Raw genomic sequence first — 17,069 nt, forward strand, 5'->3', positions numbered from 1 at the left:
CAGGGGACATGGACCGGGAACAGGGACAGGGAACAGGGACCGGGAACAGGGATACAGAACAGGGACAGGGAACAGGGACCGGGAACAGGGATACAGAACAGGGACCGGGAACAGGGACAGGGGACATGGACCGGGAACAGGGACAGGGAACAGGGACCGGGAACAGGGATACAGAACAGGGACCGGGAACAGGGACCGGGAACAGGGATACAGAACAGGGACAGGGAACAGGGACCGGGAACAGGGACAGGGAACAGGGACCGGGAACAGGGACCGGGAACAGGGATAGAGAACAGGGACAGGGAACAGGGACCGGGAACAGGGATACAGAACAGGGACCGGGAACAGGGATACAGAACAGGGACCGGGAACAGGGACCGGGAACAGGGATACAGAACAGGGACCGGGAACAGGGACCGGGAACAGGGATACAGAACAGGGATAGGGAGCATGGACCGGGAACAGGGACCGGGAACAGGGATACAGAACAGGGACCGGGAACAGGGACAGGGGACATGGACCGGGAACAGGGACCGGGAACAGGGACCGGGAACAGGTACCGAGAACAGGGACCGGGAACAGGGATACAGAACAGGGACCGGGAACAGGGATACAGAACAGGGACAGGGAACAGGGACCGGGAACAGGGATACAGAACAGGGACCGGGAACAGGGATACAGAACAGGGACCGGGAACAGGGACCGGGAACAGGGATACAGAACAGGGACCGGGAACAGGGACAGGGGACATGGACCGGGAACAGGGACAGGGAACAGGGACCGGGAACAGGGATACAGAACAGGGACAGGGAACAGGGACCGGGAACAGGGATACAGAACAGGGACCGGGAACAGGGACAGGGGACATGGACCGGGAACAGGGACAGGGAACAGGGACCGGGAACAGGGATACAGAACAGGGACCGGGAACAGGGACCGGGAACAGGGATACAGAACAGGGACAGGGAACAGGGACAGGGGACATGGACCGGGAACAGGGACAGGGAACAGGGACCGGGAACAGGGACCGGGAACAGGGATAGAGAATAGGGACAGGGAACAGGGACCGGGAACAGGGACCGGGAACAGGGATAGAGAACAGGGACAGGGAACAGGGACCGGGAACAGGGACCGGGAACAGGGATAGAGAGCATGGACTGGGAACAGGGATACAGAACAGGAATAGAGAGCATGGACTGGGAACAGGGACAGGGAACAGGGATAGAGAGCATGGACAGGGAACATGGACTGGGAACATGGACTGGGAACAGGGATAGAGAGCATGGACTGGGAACATGGACAGGGAACAGGGATAGAGAACATGGACAGGGAACATGGACTGGGAACATGGACAGGGAACAGGGATAGGGAACATGGACTGGGAACATGGACTGGGAACATGGACAGGGAACATGGACAGGGAACAGGGATAGAGACCATGGAGAGAGAGCATGGACAGGCAACAGGGATAGAGAGCATGGAGAGAGAACATGGACAGGGAACATGGATAGAGAGCATGGACAAGGAACATGGATAGAGAACAGGGATAGAAAACATGGATAGAGAATGTGGATAGAGAGCATGGATAGAGAACATGGACAGAGAGCCCAGGCTGAGACCATGGACAGGGGCCCCCGGGAGAGAACCCCAGCAGAGAGCCCCCAGGCAGGGACCCCACAGACAGCCCCACGACAGAGCCCCCAGAAGAGAACCTGCACTGAGACCCCGGGCAGGGACCCAGGGAGAGATCCCGGGGAGAGACCCCAGGCAGAGACCTCTGGCCAGAAACTCCCCATGGAGAGACCCTGGAGAGAGACTTCACAGAGGGACCCTGGGCAGAGACCCCGGCTGGAGACCCCTCCCTGCCAGCCAGAGACCCCCTCCCACTGTCCAGAGACCCTCCCAGCCCCAGGACATCCATCCTGGGCAGGTAGAAGGTCTCCCCAGTGGGCAGGTGGCTGTTTCTCTGAGGCACAGGTGTTTATCCTTTAAACTGCCCTCGCTGCCCTGTGGGGCAATAAAAGGTGCAATAAAATGAGGGAGGGGACATTCAGGGCCTGCCAGCACCAGCAGAAACTGAGATAACACAAGTGGAAGGTGTCCCTGCACAAGGCAGGGGCTGGAATGAGTTTAAGGGTTTAAGGTCCCTTCCAACCTAACTCATTCCATGATTCTCCTGCTAATGCTCTGTCATCTTCCCCCTGCCAAGTACTGCTGAGAAAAAAACAGCTGGCTGACCTGAAGGGGTTAACAAATAAATAACAAAGACATTACCTAAAAAGCACTCAAGCAGAACTATTTTGCAACACCTACTTCAAAAATTCCCTGTTACTTCTGTTTAAACACCTGAAATACCACAGAAGGAAATGATCACAATTTCCACTCCAGTAACATTTCCATCATTGCTTTATTGATTCCAAACCCAAGAGGAAGAAACAGTTTAATTTACCAGTATTTTTACTCCCCTTACATTGTTCACAGCCTCACTGATTGGAGGCCACAGAACTCATGATTTTTGTACACAACTTTAGTTTTTCATTTGCACTTTTGTGCTGCAAAGGCTTCTTTGAGATTAAGCACCGAGATGTGGTGGGAATACAGAGAACAAGCAGTGGTTGGGACATCAGGAAAAGTTTGCTGGGAAAAGAGGGAGTGCTTCTAGCTAAAGAAGAGGCATTCAGGGATTAAAAGCTCTGGTTAGAGCCTGTGATCATCTGTTCCCAGGGGTGCTGTGAGCAGTTAATTCCTTCAAAATAACGATTTCAGTGATCCCATGGGCTCAGGCCACATCTCTGCCCGAGGTTGCCACTTCAGTCCTCACTCAGCAGAGGTGAGCAGCAGCTCTGGTGTTTCTCTTTCCAAGGAGGACGCGTGGCAAGCAGGCCAGGAGCAGGATTTGGAGACAGAGGCTTGCATTCACAGCTGTGATCTCTGGCTGCACAATGCCAGCCCGGTGACAGCAGCTCTGCCAGGCACGGCATGCAGCTGTGCCACCCAGCTGTGGCTAAGGCAGGAAGGCTGTTTCCACTGGGGTATCCCCCTCTCCACTCCCAGGGAGAGAGTTGGCCAGCAGGGGAGGGAAACAGGCCGAGCTGTAACAGATGGAGGGATTTTAAGGCCCCTGGCTTCAGCCCTGTAGCAGATTCCTGGCCACAATCATCCTCATGACCTCATTGGTACCTGCAGCAGGATGGGGATGCAGAGGAAACACAGTTAAGGCATGGTGCAGCATTTTCCCCCCCACAAGGCCAAGAGAACTCTCCCCTGATGTGCAGTTGACAGCACAGAGGAGCTCGTCCCACCAGCTGAAGTGGCCTTTAGGAGGGGTTGAGCCAAAACCCAACTGCCAAGTGCCAGCATATTGCTTGGGAAAGCTGGGGCTGCTTTTTATAGGGGTGTTGGGAGGATGCAGGACTGGGCATGGAGCAGAACTGGATTTCTAGCAACATCTGAGCTCTCTGCTGTACATTTAACACATACACCACACCCAGGCTGCAAACCCACTCGGTATAAGAAAGAGCACGTCCCTAACCAGGTATCCTGGTTGTAGGTGAGGGGATTTCAAAGCAGGGAAAACAAAATATTTAGGAGGCTAAAGTGAGATTAGAAAAGACCAGATCCTGTTAGAGACACAATGTCAAGGAGAGCAAACAGACCAAAATCACAGGAGAGGAATTGTTAGGGAGAATCATCATGTGGCCAGGAGTAATGGGATGAAACTGGACAGAGGCACTGCTAACATGACAACTAAATATCTTCCTCTGCTGTAAGACTCTTAAAATAGCCAACTAAATATCTTCCTCTGCTCCCACACAGCCAGAGCTCCTGGCCAGGGCACTCACACAGAGCACACCTCATGCTCAGAGCAGAGCAGGGCTCCGAAACCCAAGAATCAGACTCATGTGGGAAGGTGGGGGCCTCCAGGGGAGTTCTTCTCCTAACCCCACTGCCACTTCACTTGTAATAGGAACGTCTTTTACCTTCCAGGATCTGGTGGACTCTGATGTCTCGCACGAACTGCTGCACCGCGTAATCCTTCAGGTAACCGTAGCCCCCGTGCATCTGCAGAGCCTGGTTACAGATCTGAGGGGACAACACTGCTGTGAGGTGACTTGTGCAGGACACAGCAGTGGCACAAGCTCAGTAAGGACCCAGGAACCTGGGCTCGCTTTTTTTTCCCTGGTCACCTGATCACATCTCTTAAAAACATGGTCACCTGATCACATCTCTTAAAAACGTAGTGTGACTGTCAGGCCCCATAGCTGCCCTCGGTGCTATCACGTTCCCTGTTTCACACAAAGGGTGTGTTTATGTGAACAGCAATGCACAGAAATACCCAGGGATGGGTAGAGATACCCAGGGATGGGTGCAGAGACACCCAGGGATGGGTAGAGATACCCAGATATGGGTACAGATACCCAGATATAGGTAGAGATACCCAACGATGGGTACAGAGATACCCAGGGATGGGTATAGGTATTAAGGGATGGGCACAGATATCCAGGGATGGGTACAGATACCCAGGGATGGGCAAACATACCCAGGGATGGGTACAGAGATACCCAGGGATGGGTACAGATACCCAGGGATGGGTAAAAAGATACCCAGGGACGGGTACAGAGATACCCAGAGATGGGTACAGATACCCAGGGATGGATAGAGATACCCAGGGATGGGTACAGACACCCAGGGATGGGCACAAATACCCAGGATGGGTACAGAGATACCCAGGGATGGGTACAGACACACAGGGATGGGTACAGAGATACCCAGAGATGGGTTCAGATACCCAGGGATGGGCAGAGATACCCAGGGATGGGCACAGACACCCAGGGATGGGCACACATACCCAGGGATGGGCACAGACACCCAGGGATGGGCACACATACCCAGGGATGGGTACAGACACCCAGGGATGGGCACACATACCCAGGGATGGGCACAGACACCCAGGGATGGGCACACATACCCAGGGATGGGCACAGACACCCAGGGATGGGCACAGACACCCAGGGATGGGTATTTTTAGGGAATAAGGCGATTTTTTGCTGAATTTTCTGTTGGCAGACCCGAACCGCCCGAGCGCCACCTGGCGGCCCGTCCGGGAGGGGCAGGCAGGGCGCTGTTTCCATGGAAACGCGACTCCGTGTGCGCTGCCCCCAGTTTGGGGGAGAAAACGTAAAAACAGCAAAAATCCAGATTGATGAGCACAAAAAGAGCTTCTAAATGACCCTGGGCTAGGAAGCGCCAAGTGCTCTTTTTCCCTCTCCTTGCTTTTTCTTTACGGGGACATTTGATAAGGTATTTTTTTCAAAGTGATAAGGTAATTTTCAAAGCAATAATGGAATTTTTCAGCGCTCTAGGAAAGACCACTTGCTCCCTAGGAACGATCACCCCGCAACATGCAAATTTCCCTTGGAAAATAAAAATGTTCTGCTCCCTGTCCTGTCTCCCTTTTGGCCCCCTAGGAAGTGGTACAGGAAGAAAGTGAAAAGATGTTTTAAATCTCTCAGATTAATCGTTAATTTTAATTAATTACATATTATTATATAATTATTATCTATTTTATTTATTACAATTATATATAATTATATATTATTACATATTATTATACAATTATTATATATAATTACATATTATTATAATAAATTTTCATTTTCATTAATTTTGAATTAATTTTAATTAAATAATTTAAATGAAATCCATTTTAACTTAAATAATTTTATAATTTTATTTATTAATTAATTTAAAAATAAATAATTAAAAATTAAACTTAATAAGTAATAAATTAATAATTTAATAAAAATAATTTAAAATTATATACTTTTAATTTTAATTAATTTTTAATTAATAAATTTTCATTAATTAAATAATTTAAATGAAATCCATTTTAATTTAAATACTTTTATAATTTTATTTATTAATTATTTTAAAATAAACAATTAAAAATTAAAATTAGTAAGTCATAAATTAATAATTTAATAGAAATAATTAAAAATTATATACTTTTAATTTTAATTAAATTTAATAAATTTTAATTAAATAAATGATTTAAATGAAATCCATTTTAATTCAAATACTTTTATAATTTTATTTATTAATTAATTTTAAAATAAACAATTAAAAATTAAACTTAATAAGTAATGAATTAATAATTTAACAAAAATAATCAAAAATTATATACTTTTAATTTTAATTAATTTTAATTAATAAATTTTAATTAATTAAATAATTTAATAGAAATCAATTTTAACTTAAATAATTTTATAATTTTATTTATTAATTAATTTAAAAATAAACAACTAAAAATTCAAATTAGTAAGTCATAAATTAATAATTTAATAGAAACAATTAAAAATTATATACTTTTAATTTTAATTAATTTTCATTAATAAATTTTAATTAAATAAATGATTTAAATGAAATCCATTTTAATTCAAATACTTTTATAATTTTATTTATTAATTAATTTAAAAATAAACAATTTAAAATTAATAAGTCATGAATTAATAATTTAATAGAAATAATTAAAAATTATATACTTTTAATTTCAATTAATTTTAATTAATAAATTTTAAATTAACTAAATAATTTAAATGAAATCCATTTTAACTTAAATAATTTTATAATTTTATTTATTAATTAATTTAAAAATAAACAATTAAATAATTAATAAGTCATAAATAATAATTAATAAGTAATAAATCAGTAATTTATTAAAATAATTAAAAATTCTATAATCCTAATTTTAAATTTAAGATTTTTTTATTAAACTGTTAAGATTTTTCAGGGAGAACAAACTTCTCCCTGGCACTCTGGGCACTACGGGGGCGTCTCCAAGGTGGCAATGAGGACCCCGAGAGGCGGCTGAGGGACCTACCCCGAAGCACTCGTCGGTGGCGAAGAGCTTGGCCATGGAGCAGAGCACGGCCGCGTCCTCGCGGGCCTCCTGCAGCGCCCGCGCCGCGTTGCGCACCATGAGCCGCGCCGCCAGCAGCCGCGTGGCCATCTCTGCCAGCCTGAACTGCAGGTACTGCCCGCACAGGAGAGCTCCGTCAGCACCTCGCAGGCGGGGCTCAGCCCTGCCTCGCTCAGGGCAGCTCCAGGGTGAAGGGGCGCCCCTCACTTCCAGGCCATCCCTCAGCTGCTGAGGGCTCACCTGGTTGTTGGCGAGGGGCTCCCCGAACTGTTTGCGGACAGTGAGGTGCTCCTGAGCCAGGAGAACTGAGGCGTGAGCAGCTCCTAACGAACAAGAAGCTGGTGGGAAAAGCCAAGGACACAGAGTGAAGGTGAAGCTCCGTCACACAGGCAACAAGAAGATCCTGCCCTCCTCCCTTGGCTCCCTTTGGCTTTCTCACCGATGTTTATCCTGCCTCCATTGAGGCCCTGCATGGCGATGCTGAATCCCTGCCCTTCAGCTCCCAGCCGGTTGCCCACAGGAACAACGCAGTCCTCAAAGATCACAGCCCGAGTTGGCTGGGAATTCCAGCCTACCTGGGAGAAAACAGAGCTCCTTCCAGCCTGCCTGAGGAGCAGCACAACTCCAGCACAGAACCACCGGCCTGCCCCCAGCCCCTCGGTCTCACTGCCAAGCTGGCACAAAGCACCCGTGGTCTGCATGGTTTGGCCTCAGTGTGGAAATTGGAGGGGGTGTTTTTGAGAAGAGGCACAAATCCAGTGATCTTGATGTTCCTGAGACTAAAATCCCTTCATTTACCAAAGGGATGGGTATTGGGCAAACTTCACCACTTGGTAAAACCATGCCAGCCTGGGACTCCAATCCCATCCATGAAGAGATCCCTTACGCTTTGCACAGACCAGCTCATTGGGATCACGGGACACAGCCTCAAGCTGGGCAGGGGAGGCTCAGATTGGACATCAGGAAGAATTTCTCCACGGAAAAGGCTGTCAGGCATTGGAATGGGCTGTCCAAGGAGGAAATTGAGTCACCACCCCCACAGGCGTTTAAGGAATGCCTGGATGTGGCACTCAGAGCTCTGGCTGACAAGTGAGGATCAGTCACAGGTTGGACTCAATGGTCTTGGAGGTCTTTCCAATCGTGATGATTCTGTGGTTCTGTGATCTCTGTCCTGCACTTCCCTCAAGCACACAGGAAGCACAAACCAAGCCTCTTACCTTCTTCTCCTTCTTGCCAAAGCTGAGCCCTGGCATTCCCTTCTCCAGCACGAGGCAGGAGATGCCCTTGGGGCCTGGGCCCCCTGTGCGACACATGACCACGTACACATCGGTGTCGCCTCCCCCGCTGATGAAGGCCTGCAGGAGGGCACAACGAGAAAAGTGAGGTTTTGGAGGGGTTTTGCAAACTAACCCTGAGCCCACAGCAGCAGCTGGCAGGGTACAGAAATGGAGACACAAAGACCCCACAGCCAGAGGCATTTAGGGACCCAGCTGGTGAAAGCTCTGCAGAGCACGTCTTGCCTTGGGAGAATGCACAGAGATGAGGAGACAGCAGGAATGGGAAGGACAGTGAGACCCAGGCCACTTTAGCAGGAGCAAAGAGGTACCTTGGAGCCATTCAGGACGTAGGTATCCCCTTTCCTCTGAGCTGAGGTCAGCAGGGAAGCTGCATCACTGCCACTCCCTGTTTGAGAAGCAAGGAAGCAGCCAGTGAAGCAGAAGGTCCAGAGCCTACAAATTCTCCCTGTGACCATACCCTGACACCTGAGTTTGTACCAAGAGCATCTCAGCAATCATCATCTGCCTCTCCCCGACTTCACAAATGAATATGGAAAGAAACATTTCACCTGCTGACCTTTGCAATGTTCATGGTGCAGTTAGAGAGGAGAAGATGTCCTGGTTGCTGATGCTCACCTGGCTCAGTCAGGCAGTAAGAGGCAAACTTTTCCATGCTGCAGAGCGATGGGCAGAACCTGCGGCGCTGCTCCTCGTTGCCAAAGGTGTCGATCATCCAAACACACATGCTGGGGTGGGAGAGAAGGAGCAGCATTCAGGATTGAGCATAGGTTGTACAAGAACATCCCTGGCTGAACAGAGGAAAGCTCCACAGAGCTGAGACACAAGCCCTGGGGCCTGAAAATGTATTGTTACACCTTCCATTCACCACAGACTCACTGCCCTGTGGAACAGCAGGCTCCTGCTTAAAAGCCTCAGTCTCTCCTCCATGCCCAGCCCTGCTCCCGCTCCAGAAAAGTGCACCTGAAGAAAGAGGCAGCATCACTGCAGCTCTCTGTGCCAAGTGATCTGTCACTGGACATGTCTGTACAAGCAGGACAGCCCTGGGGTCAGGTGGTGCCTCTGGGCTCTGTCACAGCACGGCCAAGGCACAAAGGCTTTTTCCAGGCAGGTTACTATCTATAGACAGCTTAAGTGGCAGAGCAGAGAACAAAATCCAGAACTTAATCCCATCTTGCGTGCCACAAAGTTAAAATTACTTCTTGGTGGCATCTCAGTCCTTGTGGACTATTTGTTTACTGCTATCCAGGGATCCTCATGGGGATGTGTGTACTCGAGGTCACCATTTAAATATATAAATGATGAGCAGCAGCGAGGGAGCTGCCTCCAGCTGGATTTAGAGCCCACAGAGCAGCCAGGCTGACACCACCCACCCCTGCACAGACACACTCACTTGTGGATGCTCATGTAAGCAGTGGTGCTGGTACATCCTGTTGACAGAGCTTCAAAGATTATGGAGGTGTCAAGCCGTGACAATCCAGAGCCACCAACATCTGGTTTCACATAGATCCCACCAAATCCTAGCTGGGCTGCCTTCCGCATCGTTTCCACAGGGAATATTTCCTATTGGGGCAGGAGAGATACCCCAATGAATATTCGGGGTTAGTTCAGTCCCTTTGGGTAGCCCTGGGCTACCAATTTGAGTCCCACCATCCTGCAGAGTCTAAGTCAGCTGGGTGGGTCAGAGAAGAGGTGGTACCGACACAGACACATTCCATCTTCTGCAGTGAATCCAAGATCCAGGTGATTGAATAACCTGGCTAGGAAAGCTTCAAGGTATTTCTGATGATTTTCCCTCCCCCAGCTAGAGCACCAGCTTCAATGACAGCCTCCAGAGCTATTGCAGGAACCCCTCAGTGAAACCCGTGGGTCACAGCGTCCTAAGGGAGGAAAAAGGGAGCAGCACAACCCTTGTGAGGCTGTCCTACCTTCTCATCCCACTCGGCCATGTAAGGAGCCATCTCCTTGGCAGCAAAATCAAGGGCAACTTTTTGGAATTCCTTCTGATCCTCAGTGAGTCCAGTGGATGCTAGAAAAGCAGCAAGAGATGAGAACACGTGTGTGTTAAGGGAAAGCAGCACAACCACCTCGTTTATAACCCAAGCAATTTCAAGGTGCCCCTTAACTCACACAAACAGTTTGGGGTCTCTGCTCTGCTGCAGAGGCCATTTCTCTATTCCTCAGGAATATAAGGAACTGTGCTGAGAGCAGGGGGCTTTGGGAGGGGCTTTCTTGGGACAAAACAAATCCAAGATCCCAGTTGTCTCTGTCTGCTCCATGCTAACTACATCAGAAAGCCAGGACAGGGGAGCACAGTCACTCCATCTCAATAAGTCTGTGCTAAAGAAATCTGAGGGAGCAGTGCTGGGACTTCAAAGAAAGGAGACTTGGAAGCAAATAAAGAATAAAGCAGCCCCTTGGAAACAGTATCTAAAGCTTAAGTTAGGTTCTGCATTTGAAACTTCTTGCTTCACTAACACATAGATCCAACATTGTTTTGTTCCTCTCCTGAAATTCACTCTATGCTGCTGCCTCAGTTTTAAATGTTGTTACATTTAGACATCGAAGCAATTCATCTGCAAAGTGTTCTGGAAGCAGAATGGTTTGGATTGGAAGGGACCCTAAAGACCATCTTGTTACAACACCTGACACCTTCTATGAAACCAAGCCCTGTCCAACCTGGCCTTGAGCACTGCCAGGGATGGGGCATCCACAACTTCTGGGCAACCTGTGCCAGCTGGAATTCTGCCAGAGGATTTTCTTACTCATGTCTAACCTGAATCTCTCCTCTTTTAGTTTAAATCCATTCCCCCTTGCCCTGTCAGTCTGCTTATATAAAAAGCTGCTTTCCTTCTTTTTTATAATCCCCTTTTTTTGAGAGACATTCTTTGATTCACTATCAAATCTGAAAAACCGTGAAAACCTAACAAAGGTAAGGGAGGGACAGGGAGAGGGATGGACCTTCCTTGCGGGCTCTTTCCCACTGCTGAGCACGGTCTAACGAGGTAAAAGGAGGGACACGGAGAGGGACGGACCTTTCCTTGCGGGCTCTGTCCCCACTGCTGCGGGGTGTCCGCACCGCCCTGACCGGGGGCAGGACACGGGGAGGAGGGACACGGGGAGCGGTGACACACGGAGCAGTGACACGGGCAGCTGGGGACATCCCTCCGGGCGGGGACAGCAGGTCCAGGGCCACCGACCCGCTGTCCATCTCCCCCAGCCCGCCTCCCCCGGGCCGCGGGGGGGTCCCGGCCCGGCCCGGGCAGCTCCTTACGGTCGATGCAGGACGCGATCCCCCGGCGCCCCAGCAGCAGCCGCGCCGCCGCCCGCGGGGCCGCTCGCCACGCCATGGCCATGGCCGTGCGGGGCCGCTCCGTTCCCGGCTCCCGGCGGGGCAGGCTGGGAGCTGTAGTCCTGCCCCCGGCACCGCCCGCCCGGGCGGGGAGCGAGCGAGGGGAGCCGGCCCTGCCCCGGCCTTTGCATAGCGGGCACCGCTTCCGAGCGCGGCTTCCTCCTCCTCCTCCTCCTCCTCGTCCCCGCCCGGCACCGCGAGCATCCTCATCGCCCCGAGCGGGACGGGCGGCAGCGGCCCGGGCTGGTGAGCGGGAGCTGGGAGGGCTGGCAAGGAGGGAGGGAGGCAGGGGAAAGCTTGGCATAGAAGGCGGAAAAGTTGATGCCAGCCGGCCTGGCTGGAGGCGGCCGGCTCGGAGCGAGTGCGAGTGCCGCTGACAGAGGGGGCAGGGGATGGGCCGGCCCCTCTCCGCGGAGCCGCAGGGTCCGGAGGGCTGGCAGCGAGCCTGGGGTCAGCCAGCGAACCCCCCTGGCCAGGCGCGGGCACCTGCGGCGAGCGCGCCCGGGTGGGTTTGGCGCTGTGCAGAGAAGGAGCCGCTCCCGAAGGGGCTCGGGCGGGCACGGGCAGCGGCTGGCAGAGCCGGGCAGCCGGGGCGAGGCTGGGCTGAGCCCTGGAGAGCAGCACGGCTCCCCGGGCCCAAGGCAGAGGGGCCGCGCTCTGCCCAGGCGCCTTCGGGACTGGCCCGGGTGCAGCAGCGGTCCGGCCCCGCTGCTGGTGTCCGTCAGGGCTCCAGGGTGCGGTCCCCAAGCCCTGCCAGCATTCACACTGATAGAGGAAGTGGCTGAGCTCAAGGAAAGATTTATTTGCTCTCCACTCGCCCTGCAGCGCTTGCAGCTCTACTTTTATCGGCCGCCTGAAGGAGCAGTAATTCCTCCTCCTTCTCTCCATCAGGTGCTTCTCAGTGAGGAGAAGATAATTCAGAGAGACCAGAGATGCCTTGGCCGAGCAGAAAGAGAGACAAAGGAGCAGTAGCAGGTCTGTGCTGACGTCCTGACTGATTTAGCATCTCTCATTTGAGGTTCCAGGCTATAGTGAAACTACAGACAGCCGTATTAACCGTCTGTCTTTCACAGGCAGTGTCTTGCAGACAGCATTTCCTGTGCCAAATGGGCTGAGCACCCGAGCGTGACTGAGACAAGCCTGCTAGGTGTGTGATAAGGACAGTGATGTATTCCCAGCACAAGGTTAGGAAATGGAATTCAGGCCCATTTTTGCAGAGCTTTCAGGTCCTGCACAGCAGAGTTGGTCAGTCAGGGTACACCCAGTGCAGTGCCAGGAAGCTGATGTGGTACCAGCTGCAAAAACAAAAAGCAAGAACATTGGACATGGAGGCATCATGATGTGGTGTTTAAAGTACCAGATGAAAAACCTGCACATCTGTGCTCCTCATCTGCTTGATCCACTCCAGCAAATAACCACCTTTTTATCCCTTAATCACTTCTTAATAATTGGGTTTTTTTTGTCTGTGTCCTGAAGAAAAAAAGGATCCCTTCTGAACAGGTAGCTCAGTGGAGGTTAAGCTAAGATTTCCATCTCTTGCAGGAATTGAAATAGTTTGGTTTGCTTGGTGAATGTTCCTCTTACTCACCACATTCACCTAAGTCTACTTCACTGCTTGCAGCTGATTCCTCAGCAATTAATTTAAAAAATTCAACTACACTCCATGTGGGCAAACATGGTCCATCCCGAGGTCTTTTTATTACTAACTGGGAGTATTAAACTACATTTTTGCACACAGAAAAATAGCCTTATTTCAGATGCAAATTAGAAATACCCAGAACCATTGGTGCATAATGCTGCTACCTTACCCTGAGCACCTGGGGTGCCCCAAACAGTCAAATGTGTGAAACCAGCTTGGACAACTAAAAATATTTTTTGAAACACAATGTGTTTTATCTCAATATCTTTTAAGATAAAAAAGAGCCTGATGCTAAAATTGCCAAAACCGAGGAGGAGACTTTGGATAAGGAGGAAGAAGAGAAGTCTGCAAAACCCCCAGCTGGGAGCTCCAAGTCAGGATGGAAGAACTGGAAGAAAAAAGAATCTGAGTCTGGTGGGGAGGAAAGCAAGATCACATATTGTCACTGGCTGCTGAAATCAGAACCTGAGAGCAGGCTGGAGAAGGGGGTGGATGTGAAGGTGAGCACTGACACCCCCTCACTCAGCAAAGGACAGCAGCAGGGTCACTCCTGCCCAGCTTTAGGGCCCAGATGCTGAGGGACAGCATCAGGCAACTCAGATTGTTTTCTCTTCTCAAAACCCATTTGTCCTCCTGGAAATAGAAAAACAAAACGTTCTTGTCCAAGGTGACAGCCTTGGGGTTTCATACATGTAATACAAGAGGAAATCAGCCCCTCAGGATGCTTGGCTGTTGGTCACAGGAGCAGCACGTTTCAGACACTGCTGCTTTGAAAAGGTTTTTCTGTAGGCCCTGTGGGAGATAAAAATTGTGTCAGGTTTGTGCTATAATTGAAGGAGCTGCTAGCAACAAATGCTTAGGCTCAGTGCAGACAATGACACTGTAAAGATCACAAACCTCCTGAATGAATGTTTATTTTCATTTCATTTGGCAGTTCAGTGTTGACGACTTGAAAGCTCAGCCTAATCAGACAACCTGCTGGGATGGAGTAAGGAACTACCAGGTAGGAAGCACATGGGGGCACTGAAATAGCAGTAGAAGAAGGTGGCTGTGCCACAGCTTGTTCCTGTGCCCGAAGCATTTCCTCTTGGGGCACTCTGCCTGTTCATGCAGGTGCATTTTGGCAGGGATCTGAAGTCAACTCCTGCTTAGTGGCCTCTAGGTCAGAGGGAGACTCAGGCTATTCCCTCAGGGGAATATTCTGTCAAATCATCCAGCTTTTCTTTCACTTAGACCAACCTTTGGTACCTTACAGCAAGTCTGTACTTACCCAAATCCTCTGTCAGTGTACAGCTTTCTGTTCCAGAGGAATTCCACGTGTGTTCCCCTGCTGTGTATGATCCCTGTACTATATAGGATTCCCTATCCCCCCACACGTGATCTGCTCTGAGTTGTTTGCTGACAACTCTCCTGGGCAAGGGTGGCTGAGCTGTTGAATTCCCACACACTTTCTGACCAACAGGATCTTGCTCTTTAGCTTTGTTTTTACTTAATTTCATTCCAACACAAAAACATCTCTATGACAACTGTAGGAAACATTATCTGAGTAATTCTGAAGCACATCTACCTCTCCTCTTGTTGCTTCCTATTCTTGGCTGCTTCTAATGAAGCCCTGAGAGCTTAATGGAAAGAGCTGAAAGTCTCTTGTTTACTCCTGACAGGCAAGGAATTTCCTGAGATCCATGAAACTTGGGCAGCAAGCCTTCTTTTACCACAGTAACTGCAAAGAGCCTGGCATTGTGGCCCTTGTCAAGGTGAGTGTCTGTGTTATGGGGAGAGGGGAGAAGTGATAATGAATGGGTTATCAAACAGCTCACTGCTTGTCTCAGCACCAAAGAGTGCAGGAGTTGTCCAGTGAGAGCAGGGAATGACCAGGACACCTCAGCTCAACACCACAGGGCTGACTCAGCCGTGTGTCCCCAGAGAGATGGAACCACACTGTGCTGTTTTCCTGCTGACATTTCAGGGCACTCCCAGCCAAGCCAAGTGTTGTTCCACACTCTGATTCCAGTCTGACTCACTACATTCTAGTCAGCAGAGCCCACAAGGCAGTAGAATAAAACCAGGGCACAGAACAGCTTTTTCTTTAAGAGGAGAACTCATCACAAAGATCATCATCAGCTACCCAGTTTTCCTCTGCTGCATTTCTTTCCACACTGACCTCCAGCACTCACTGTTCTGCACTTCTTCCACCCAAGAAATGTAAAGGAAACTGTTAGAATGGAGTTCAGGGAAAGCAAGGCTGATTTATCACCAGGATTATTCCTTGTCACATCTCATGCCCTTTGCTGACAGGTGTTTTGAACTGATGGAAAATTTCTTCTCCCCTTCTGCTTCAGATCGTAAAGGAGGCGTACCCTGATCACACACAGTTTGACCAGAAGGATCCTCATTATGACTCCACCAGCAGAAAAGAGAACCCCAAATGGTCCATGGTAATGTATTCTATTAAATACAGCTGTTCAAGCTCTGTGTGCAAGCCAGGGGAAGGGAGAAGGCTCTTTGCATCATATTGAAAATCTTAAGCTTCTGTCCTGGCCTAGCTGCCTTTTTCTCTCTCAAAAGAAAATTCAACCCTGTTTCAATCTCTGCTTTTTCCCCAGTCCCTTCCACGAGGCTGCCAAAACGTATCTCCCTGAATTTTCAAATCTTGGCTGCAGAGCTGGCCTCCATGCATGGCAGAACCCTGAGTTAGGAAAGTGAGCTGAGAACCACTGTCAGTGCACAGCAAACAAAGCTGTAGTTTTGAAGCACATTAAATTGTAGGGAAGGGAGTGTTCTTGGGCTGGCTACATCCCACATCTGAATTTTGCATTATCTGTGACATGAATGCACCTTGCTGGTGCACAGTGCCAATAAATCACCTACCACAAATACTGGGAAGCTCTTCTAGCCTTCAGCAAGGAAAGCTTCCAGGCTGTTGGTGCACATCAGTCACTTCCTTCAGCTCTAAATCTTTATCCCTCAAAGATTTGATGGGCTATCTGGAGGCTGTGTCCCTGTCCAACCTGCTCCTGTGCTGCCCCTCCCTCCCTTGCAGGTGGATGTGCAGTTTGTGAGGATGACCAAGCGCTTCATCCCCCTGTCTGAGATCAAGGCTCACCACCTGGCACACAAAGCAGACGGGGGGCCCCTCAAGGACATGATGCTCTTCACCAGGCAACGTCTGTCCATCCAACCCCTGACACAAGGTGAGAACCTCCCAGGACTCTTGATTCCCTCTGTCAGACACGCTGGAAGTTTCATTGATGGTTTTTCCTTCCTTACCACAGAGGAATTTGATTTTGTCTTGAGCCTGGAAGAGGAAAAGCCACATTAAAGCAGCACAGCTCCCACCCAGCCCGCTGATGCCTCCTCCTCCACCAGCACAACTCTCATGTTCACCCGCTCAAGCACAGCACCACGAATGTGCCCCCACAAGATCTGCAGCCACACGTCCCTTCCCCTGACACACTGTTATTTTTGCTTATTTTTTTCAATAAATAAAGCCTTTTTGAATCAACTGCAGCTACCTGGGTTTTAATAGCAGGAAAATCTGCAATTTATCTCTTGAGAAAGAAACGGGTACATCTTTGTTTAGTTTGGGGTCTAGTGCAGCTCCATGTACTGCAGAGGGACATTTTTCTGCAGGAAGGAATCCCTGAGTTCTGTCTAGAACCAGAAAATTTAGAATCATTGAATAGCCAGGGTTGGAAAAGATACTAAAATCATCTCATTCCACCCCCTGCCATGGGCAGGGACATTTTCCACTAGCCCAGGTTGCTCCAAGCTCTGTCCAGCCTGGCTTTGGACACTTCCAGGGATGTGGCAGCCACACAATCAGGAGGAATTTCTCCCCAACATCCCATCTAAACTATTTTCTGT

The 17,069-nt window shown here is 49.4% G+C and overlaps 2 protein-coding genes across 4 annotated transcripts; one reads left to right on the forward strand and one right to left on the reverse strand.

Moving 5' to 3' along the window:
- Positions 1-2,388: 2,388 nt before the first annotated feature.
- ACAD8 (acyl-CoA dehydrogenase family member 8) lies at positions 2,389-11,606 on the reverse strand. 2 transcript variants are annotated; one of them, XM_053963589.1, is made up of 11 exons: positions 11,489-11,606; positions 10,143-10,243; positions 9,608-9,777; positions 8,833-8,942; positions 8,526-8,602; positions 8,137-8,274; positions 7,359-7,494; positions 7,160-7,257; positions 6,881-7,033; positions 3,981-4,083; positions 2,389-3,180 (listed from the first exon to the last, which is right to left on the reverse strand). In XM_053963589.1, exons 1-11 carry the CDS (start codon positions 11,568-11,570, stop codon positions 3,128-3,130), a joined length of 1,221 nt encoding a protein of 406 aa, XP_053819564.1. In that variant the 5' UTR covers positions 11,571-11,606; the 3' UTR covers positions 2,389-3,127. The 2 variants fall into 2 exon arrangements, with proteins under 2 accessions (XP_053819564.1, XP_053819565.1); XM_053963590.1 differs by lacking the exon at positions 6,881-7,033.
- On the forward strand, positions 2,779-16,707 carry THYN1 (thymocyte nuclear protein 1). 2 transcript variants are annotated; one of them, XM_053963596.1, is made up of 9 exons: positions 2,779-2,830; positions 3,988-4,041; positions 12,458-12,541; positions 13,479-13,705; positions 14,140-14,208; positions 14,867-14,959; positions 15,545-15,640; positions 16,246-16,396; positions 16,478-16,707. In XM_053963596.1, the coding sequence occupies exons 3-9, from the start codon at positions 12,499-12,501 to the stop codon at positions 16,522-16,524; spliced, it is 726 nt and encodes a 241-aa protein (XP_053819571.1). In that variant the 5' UTR covers positions 2,779-2,830; positions 3,988-4,041; positions 12,458-12,498; the 3' UTR covers positions 16,525-16,707. The 2 variants fall into 2 exon arrangements, with proteins under 2 accessions (XP_053819571.1, XP_053819570.1); XM_053963595.1 differs by lacking the exons at positions 2,779-2,830; positions 3,988-4,041 and adding an exon at positions 11,678-11,812.
- The last annotated feature ends 362 nt before the right edge of the window (positions 16,708-17,069 follow it).

Source organism: Vidua chalybeata, chromosome 23 (genome assembly GCF_026979565.1).
Source record: "Vidua chalybeata isolate OUT-0048 chromosome 23, bVidCha1 merged haplotype, whole genome shotgun sequence".
NCBI lineage: Eukaryota > Metazoa > Chordata > Aves > Passeriformes > Viduidae > Vidua > Vidua chalybeata.

What these genes read in the sequence shown, in the direction of transcription:
- ACAD8 (XM_053963589.1), bottom strand. Translation starts at nt 11,570, where the DNA reads ATGGCCATGGCGTGGCGAGCGGCCCCGCGGGCGGCGGCGCGGCTGCTG. An exon ending in TGGCCGAGTGGGATGAGAAG is followed by an intron (nt 9,778 to 10,142) that starts GTAGGACAGCCT and finishes CTGCCCCAATAG; the next exon opens with GAAATATTCCCTGTGGAAAC. An exon ending in TTACTGCCTGACTGAGCCAG is followed by an intron (nt 8,603 to 8,832) that starts GTGAGCATCAGC and finishes CTTCTCAAACAG; the next exon opens with GGAGTGGCAGTGATGCAGCT.
- THYN1 (XM_053963596.1), top strand. Translation starts at nt 12,499, where the DNA reads ATGCCTTGGCCGAGCAGAAAGAGAGACAAAGGAGCAGTAGCAG. An exon ending in AGACAAAGGAGCAGTAGCAG is followed by an intron (nt 12,542 to 13,478) that starts GTCTGTGCTGAC and finishes ATATCTTTTAAG; the next exon opens with ATAAAAAAGAGCCTGATGCT. An exon ending in AGAACCCCAAATGGTCCATG is followed by an intron (nt 15,641 to 16,245) that starts GTAATGTATTCT and finishes CCTCCCTTGCAG; the next exon opens with GTGGATGTGCAGTTTGTGAG.